At 39.3% G+C, this 8,582-nt stretch overlaps 1 protein-coding gene across 1 annotated transcript; it reads left to right on the top strand.

The window, feature by feature from the left end:
• The first annotated feature begins 5,960 nt into the window (after nucleotides 1–5,960).
• On the top strand, nucleotides 5,961–7,637 carry LOC143121229 (uncharacterized). Its single transcript, XM_076281608.1, has 3 exons — nucleotides 5,961–6,065; nucleotides 6,319–6,431; nucleotides 6,785–7,637. The coding sequence occupies exons 1-3, from the start codon at nucleotides 6,063–6,065 to the stop codon at nucleotides 7,446–7,448; spliced, it is 780 nt and encodes a 259-aa protein (XP_076137723.1). The 5' UTR covers nucleotides 5,961–6,062; the 3' UTR covers nucleotides 7,449–7,637.
• The last annotated feature ends 945 nt before the right edge of the window (nucleotides 7,638–8,582 follow it).

Consider the following 8,582-nt stretch of genomic DNA (forward strand, 5'->3'; position numbering starts at 1 on the left):
GCTATCTCTTCACAGTAGAGTTCCCATTGCAAATCATAGTACTGCAGCGTGACTGGACCAGCACATGACCAGCGCAGACCAGACTCAGAACACTCATAGCTCCCTGCAGGAGAGCTCAGGCTGTAGGTTGAGATATCCTTCCCTATAGAGAGTTCAGGCTCCACCAGGACCCAGTGGTTGGTGTCTGGAAACTTAGCACAGGGTTCACAAGTCCCCTGTGAGTCATCACTGTGATACAGGGCTCCACAACCAAAAGACTCCACCCTGTGACAGAATGGAGAGGATGTGTACAGATCATTTAACATCATATGTCTAAAGCAAGGCACTTTTTCCCAATTAGCAAAACATTAGATTAAAGAACACAGTTCAATAGACAATGATATTACTATGATGCATTGAAACAATATTACTACTACTAATAATAATAATAATAAATATAGCTGCAAGCAGAATGAACGGGGTCCAAGCACTGTCTGAACTGTGCATTTTTCTGGCAACAGCAGGCCCAAAGACTTTTGAGAATTGAGATGCTAAACTAAATCCTGCAATGCTTGGGAATTGAACCTGCGTCTTCCATGTTGTAAGCTACATTGCTAACCACTCAACCAGCAAGACAGGACAGCCCATCAGCAGGTCGTAGCAGACCAGACTTATGGTCTCTCTATTTTGTCAATTTTTACATACTTCTATAAATAAATCAGTATCTTCTGGATTGAAACGATGTTGTTAACTATTACATGATAGAAGACACTCTAGCATAATTGACAGGTATTTCAGGAAAATGTATAGTGTTTTTTTTATCCTTGAGTAACACCACATTATATCTAATTGTTCAGATTAGATCATTATAGGCCAACATATTGCATTATATCATCAACCCTGCATACATATACAGTAACTACAACCCCTGGTCACTGTGCATCATGTTAGTGGCCCCTCAATTAAAGTGTTAACAAGCATGTGTTTAGAGAACTGCACAAGTTGTTTTCAAATTAGGAATTTGAGTAATGATGACTATATTTTTGGCAGAAAAAGAAATCATCATAATTTTGAATTAATCATAAATCATAACGATATGCCCACCATACTTAATGTTTTAGTTGACATGTTGTTCATACTATTAACAATTCCTGATGATTGAGCTATTCAGGAATGAAGTAATAAATCATGAATTAATTCATGTTAATTCATGTACCCTTACCGTAAAGCAGTGGTCCCCAAACTACGGCCCGCCACCTCATTTTAGGTGGCCCCCGAAAACATGTCCGTGGTATATAGGATCCGGCCCACACGGGAGTACGACATCGTCAAACTATAACCTCCGTAATTTCCCCCATTCATTCTCTATGGCGGGTCTTAACAGTACACATGTAATACTATTTTTGTCCACTGGTGGTTGTTTTGGCGCTGTTTCGCGTTTGCCATCGAAAACGGAATGAAATGTACCTGCAAACAATGTAAGAGGCCTCTGCTGACTGCATCAGTGCTCAAAGTATTCTAAAAGTTTATCAGTTAATTGTTAATAACTAACTAACTTCTATTCAAGTCATAATTCTGGAACTTTCTGGTATAATTATTTATATTTTTTATTCACAAAGTTCTCATCAGGTGAGTGAAAGTTAGAATGGTGGTCATTTCAGATGTTTCTGCCACCACTTCATAAAACTCATAGTTTGAGAACTTTAAATTATTTGTAGGATATTGCTTGTTTACAACTTCAGCTGTGTATGCAAAGTTCAGAGTTCAAAATATACTTTTGGGACTCCCTGCTTATAGTTTTGAGAATGCTATTATTAGTATTATTTCATTTCAGCTACATTTTACACTGATATGGCAAGATGGCAATATAAACACAGATAACAATGGTATTAAATTGCAATAGCCTATAGATTAAATGTAATTGAATATTCAACTAAGGTAGACTGCCTTTGTTCACAGCGCTAAGCTATTTATGGTTACTGATATACTCTGAGTCTCTGGCCCTCTCTTAGAGCCAGGCATAGTGAGCTGGCCCTCGGAAGAAAAAGTTTGGGGACCACTGCCGTAAAGTGTTACCCACCCTATCACTTGTGCACATCATTAAAGTAGTTTCTCCCCATCTTGAACAAATAGCAATATGTCATGTTGGTCAAAATGCACTACACAGATTTCCTTGTGTCATTACATGGAAATGTGTTGAACTAGCTGTCATAACTAGTTGTCATAGTCTGTCTAGACAGACAGGAACGTCAGGAGGTACAGAAAGATGTGCAGTGGTGCACAGCTCTGACCAAAGGGTGTTTTACTGTATATTGGTAATTTTTCATTTGCACAATGCTGTAAAAGCCTGTTTTCTTTTTACCGTCTCAATGTCTGTCGACAGAAAAAAACTTTGAAACACATCCACTGTCTTGCAATCAACCCTCTCCAAACACAATAATGTGTATTTTTGTAGTTTGAAATAGAAATAGAAAATAGTGCTGCTTTGTGCATTTTTCCTTAGAAAACGGGCACTGTGCCCAGTCAGAAGGGAACAGGAAACAGGGATTGAGAAAGACAATCTGAGGAAGCTTCAGCTGCTGTCCTATTTTGACCTCAGAAGTATAGTAGAAGTGAGACTTGTTTTTCTGGTCCCCTCCCTTGAAGGGCCGTCAGTTGGTGGGTTGTGCAATTAGAGAATAATGTTTATTTGTCTTATTTTTTTATATTTCAGTTTGTTAATCTGCATACACATAAATTAATTATGATCTCAGTCAGACTTAATTTAAAAACACAAAACAATACACTAATGCAGTGTTCCAAAGTCCCAAAGACTGGGTCGCGACCCACGGGGTCGCAGGAGATTTTATTTGGGTCGTCAGCGCAATTTATGTTGTCCAATAGGCCTAACTTATACCATTTAGCCAGGAAACTATCAGTTTTTTATTAGGATATAGTTTGTTTACCACAGTCACGGCCCTCTGTGCAATTTTGCATTTAGAATAGCTCTGAAACTGGGGGGCGAACACATTGCACAGGGGACAGCCTGGACATCTCTCGCAAAATGAAACATTTCTGTGGGGCGCCTGCCGTGGACCTCGCAGTTGCAAAATGCAAGGGACATGAATCAGCCTATTTGCACGAACATTAACGGACATCACCTGTTCAACTTGACCGATTAAAATCTAGTCAACTAAAGCAGACATCCATATACCGGTGTTCCAGTTTACATGGTGAGCAGTTTAACTGGTGATATTTGCATAAAATCAGTGAATATTCAACAAGACCCTGCCTACTTCTTAATTTGCTCTGCCTCCGATAGTGCAGGTTTATATTAGGCTACATTTTCACGAAGTGTTTGCAAGTGTGACAATATAACAGATATCGCTGAAAACATCACCAGTGTATGTCTAATACATGTCCGTTTAAGCATTATCCACAAATATGACACATACTGAATGAATGGAAAAAATAAAACTAGCGATCTAGCTGGGATTCGAACCACGCATGGACAAGAAAGATGATTGGATTATCTTCTACATCGTCTATACCACTACACTACGAGCCGCTAAAATCAATGCCAGATTTCTATGTATATATTGAACTGTTAGTCAAAGTTAACACAGGTTAACATAAGTGAGAAATATACGCCCATGTTAACTGGTGCCATCACAATTTAACATGGGCATATGCAAACCTCAAAACAACAAAATAGGTTCATCTTTGCCTCACATACCAAAACCTAACTGATGTACAACAAACTGGCATGTCCCACTAACACTTTATTCCGTTTTGGGGGTTATTAATAATATGAAATACGTCAGTCATGTGCAAAAATGATCATAACTTGTGTCATGTCTCGGTGAAGTTATGCAGTGAGCTGTCTAATGATTTGAAGTGAACACATGAAACTTATTTTCTCCGAGTTAAATATTATTTAATTTGTTGGTCCTAATTTGACGACACAAAATGGTTATCATGGTAGCATATATTACAAAACTTTGATGAGAGAGTTTGATGACAGATGTTGCTGTTTCAGATTCCCACGTAGCCTAAATTAGAAAATAGTTTAGCCTACTTACTGCTCGTTCAGCAGCCTGTTGCAAAACATTCACTTAGCCTAGATGTTTGCTATAATGAATATCTTGATCAATTGACAAATAAGCTGTCACAAGACAACATAGACCTACATTAATTTAATAGGAATACCATGCTATTGCATAGATACAAAATACCCAGTGGTGCAATTGGTTAGCAGGGTGGACAATTGCTGCTATTTTGCTATTTTAGTAAGCAGTTCGAGGCCTAAGTGATCTTCATAATTTTTGCTTTCTGCACAAAAAATGAGCAACGTCTGATGGGGTCATTTGTTACTGTTTGTGATGCAAAATTACTGAGGCAAAATTAATCTGCATTATTCAAGGCATGCATTCGCTGTGTTTGCTCATGTTATAGGCTATCACCAGTTAACATGGACATCAGGATAGCTAGTAAGCTAGTAGACTAGTCTAATAGACTAATAACAAGCGTTGCTCTCTGTGGCGTAGTGGTGATAGTGCTTACTGCTTAGAACATTTTGCCTCAGTGAGACTCATTTTCGAAACCCAACAAAACCTTCGCTGATTTACTTTGACACATTTCCTGTTTGCACAACATTTTGTGTGGATGCTTAATCAGACATGCATTATACATAGCGATTCCCGCATGTTTTCGGCAAGATCTTGCTTCATATTCTATCAAGCACTGTAGGCTTGTGAAAATGTGAATCTCCAGCACTGGAAGGGCGGAGGCAGAGCAAAGCGTTGTTAACAAGTAGGCAGGGTCTTGTTGAGTATTCATGGATTTTATGCAAATATCACAAGTTAACCTGCTCACCATCTAAACTGGAACACCGGACATGGCTATTCAATTTGCGTCATAGGCTGTAGATTTTCAATTGTAGATGCACTCTTTAAAGTTAATAGTAACCTCCTCACATTCCTTATTATTTCGGATTTAAAACGCTCAACAGTGCATTATATTAGGCTACAATTTAAATGGACGCTATTATTATTAATAAACGCTATTATTTCCTCTCGTTTTCCACCTTGCAAACTCTATAGGCTACAGTAAAGGCGCATTACTTTTGACTATTGCGCAAAAGCCTCTTGTTCTGATATTTATTCATTTCACATTCTTACAACATAGCTTGTCACATAACATTAATACACGGCCTTGGTATACGGCCTACAAACAAACGTTTAACTCCAGAGGAAAATGCAGACTTGAGTTACTTGCTATGTTTACATAGGAATTGACGGTGTTATGGATCCATTTGTCTGCAACGCAACGTAGCCTACAACATCACTCTTTACAAATACAGGAACAGCTTACTATATGCTGAAGAGTGACGACTGCGTAGCATACAGTACAAGAATACCCCCAAGAAAAGTTTGAGAACCTGTGGCCTAAAACAATATTGTTGCATGCTGGTTGCATGTTAGATCTGAAGTGAAATGGGTCGCGATGGTCTGTCATTTTTAAAAAGTGGGTCCCCAGAAAAAAAGTTTGGGAAACACTGCACTAATGAATACACTGGTCTAAGCTGTTTTGATCTCTCCCTCACCCTGCACTCACTAAGCAACAAATCAAAAAGTGCACATGTTACGTTCTGGGGTTATAGAGATGGTGTTTCTGTTGCAGGTATGTGTGGATATACATTGGGAATGTATGCAATTTTCAAATTTGACGTATGTAGATGGAATTCAATTTTAAATAATTTAAAGTTGTGAATAATAAAAGTCTATGATTATTTTATTTATTCAGAAAGCAAATATGCACTTTATCATTTACTGAAGTTCCTGGAATAGTTTGTTTTGACCACTGAGAAATATTGTGAAATGTTGTGTGCAGTTTTGCTGCCTCAGCATATCCTCTCTGAGATGGGCTGGGCTGACGGCTCACGGCTGGACTTCTCCACTAGATGCACTATATATACACTGTCCATCTCACCATATGCACCATCCCACTCCACCACAGCACCAACCTACCCAGCTCAGCACAACAGAAGAGACACAAGCACAGCTTGTCAGACCTGACATCGGCTAAGCTCACCGGCCTCCATCATGGTAATGTAAAGTCATTTATACTTTAGGAAAGAAACTGAAGAATGCCCCCATGCTGTACTTTGATATTGATGTTTGATAGTGTGCAATATTTTATTTAGCTTTGGAAGGCTTTTGGGTCGAAATAGAGTGTGCATCAAAAAAGTATTTTGCATGATCTTCCTTGGGATAACAGGTCTTAATGGTCTGTGTGTGTGTGTGTGTGCGTTCGTGCGTGCTTGCCTGCTTGCGTGTGTGGTTTGTGTTTCTTATTTAGGTGCGCACTGGAGTCCTGATTGGACTTGTCCTGCTCTCCCTGCCTTCCTCAGGCCAATCTGCAGAGGTGGATCTGAAAACCCTGGCGAAAATCACTGGAGTCTTTCAGACCAAGTAAGCAAATGGGATTCCCATCATAGTCTGGCCATTTGCTCGAGTAAAACAACTCGTTTTATTTCAACTTTAGATTAATTAATTACAGAGTCTGTAATTGATCATTCAATTTTTACATTGCTTGACAGTCCTATTTTAAAGTAAATCTTCGTAAATAGTAAAAGTTATTGCTTATGGCCAAAATGTATGATTCTCATGACTCTCATGCAATCTATACTGTAACTATCTTGAAGGTGAATTCAGCAAGGAATTCCTGACTGATATAAAAAGAATATTGCATTGTGCCAAACGGGGAAAGTGCAGCATCAGCATTGAACTTCACTGAACATGTTCGCACCCTTTGTTTTCCTAAGGTATCAACCATCTGGACAGACCAACAGTGGCGATGGTGTCCAGTATGCTGTGGCCATCAATGTCCCGGCAGACCAGTGTGGGGCCACATTCAGTCAAAACTTCCTCAGCCAAGAGGACGAAAGAACAGTCAAGCAGGAACTCACGGCCAAGAATCTCTACCAGGGGCCACAGATGGTCGCTGCCACTCCAAAGGGTGGGAGTTCCACATCTAAGATCCACTCCGAGCGCGCTTTGCTCATGTGCACGGGCTTCAACCAAGCTGTCACTCCTGTGCAAAACCTGCTGAACAAGGACAAAGGTGGCTGTGTGGTGTTCTACACCTACAACTCGCCGTGTCTGGAGTACTGCCTGAACCAAGCAAAGGACGAGAACGAACGGAACCGTGAGAAGATCCAGACAGAGAGGGCCGAGAAAAAGGGGAAGCCGGTCAACGTGGCCCCTGCTGTGGCAAAGTGCATCCTGAACTCTCTCAGCACGCTCTCCAACCACAACGGTCCCAAGGCCTTCGTGTTCAGTCAGGTCTACAGGAACGATATAAACAAGCCTGAGCTGGCAGCTGCCCTGAAGAAGGTTGCAGAGCAGGTTCCCCTCTACAAGTGTACCACCAACTCCTGTGTCAAGTGTCTGAACAATAATGACATTGTCAATCAATGCCTGTCTTAAGAGATAAACATTGCAATTACTGTACGTTGAGATTTTCTTTTAATATTAATGATGACAATCCTTGTGACTTGATTTATTAACCCATTAATACTTCTTAAATGCTAACTGCTGTAACAATTGTGATTTGTAATATTTTATTTGCAAAAATACAAATCCCAGCAACAATAAAGATGTTTGTCTGTGTTGTAAGATATGTGTTTGGATATGATAACTTGTGTGTGGACATGGAAGTCTGATGGACTTAAATGAAAAATAAATATAAAGGACTAGAATTTTGAGGCATGTGTAAATGAAAATCGAATTGGACAAATAGTTTGTCTTGAAATTCTGCTTCACCAGCAGGAGATGGCATCACTCAGAGCTTAATGTCTCATAGCATGTCCCCATATGCAGTTAGATCTACTCCTGTTTAACCACACAACACACATACGGCATCTTACGTTAACTCTTAAAGTATATTTTACACAGTATTCTCGAGTAGGTCACATATCAACACATCCCCTTCAAGCTGAATAGAATACATTTCTAATGAAGACCTTATATTTAGTACCAGACGAGGAATTGGTTTGTCGAATCAAGTCAACACTCAAGGCACAGGATGGGGGTGTACGTGTACTGGTCAGATGACACGTGCACATTGTGTGTTTTCAATACCAAGAGCAATGCCAAGATTGAAAATGACTAATATATCTACAACAATACAACAGAGCACAAACAACTTTGAGTGTGTGCAGCACTATCAGTCAGCCCGATATGTGTTTGTGAAGTAAAACTGAATTTAGAGACATGCATGAGTGAAAACTGAATCAGACAAGAAGTCTACCTTGGAACCACCAGAAGATGGCAGCACATAGAGCCTAATATTTCTTAGCATGCCTCCATCTACAGTCAGACTCACTCCTGCTTAGCCACACAATAAATACAGTAGGGCTGTCAAAATAACTGATTAATTTCAATTAATTAATTTGAGAAAAAATAACTGATAAAAAAAATAGCGCACCTGTCTTTAAATTATAGCAATTTGGCTTTAAAAACAATAGCATGTTACAAATAACCAAATGTAAGGTCTATTTTTTAATGGTAAATAGTTACATGGTTTTATAAAACAAGTTTCTATTTTTAGTAGGCTATTAT

This window comes from Alosa pseudoharengus, unplaced genomic scaffold (genome assembly GCF_046254945.1).
Source record: "Alosa pseudoharengus isolate Yale_2024_CS ecotype anadromous, Long Island Sound unplaced genomic scaffold, YU_APseudo_1.1 YU_APseudo_1.1_scf_13, whole genome shotgun sequence".
In the NCBI taxonomy this organism is placed as follows: domain Eukaryota; kingdom Metazoa; phylum Chordata; class Actinopteri; order Clupeiformes; family Clupeidae; genus Alosa; species Alosa pseudoharengus.

What these genes read in the sequence shown, in the direction of transcription:
- LOC143121229 (XM_076281608.1), top strand. An exon ending in ACTGGAGTCTTTCAGACCAA is followed by an intron (nt 6,432 to 6,784) that starts GTAAGCAAATGG and finishes TGTTTTCCTAAG; the next exon opens with GTATCAACCATCTGGACAGA.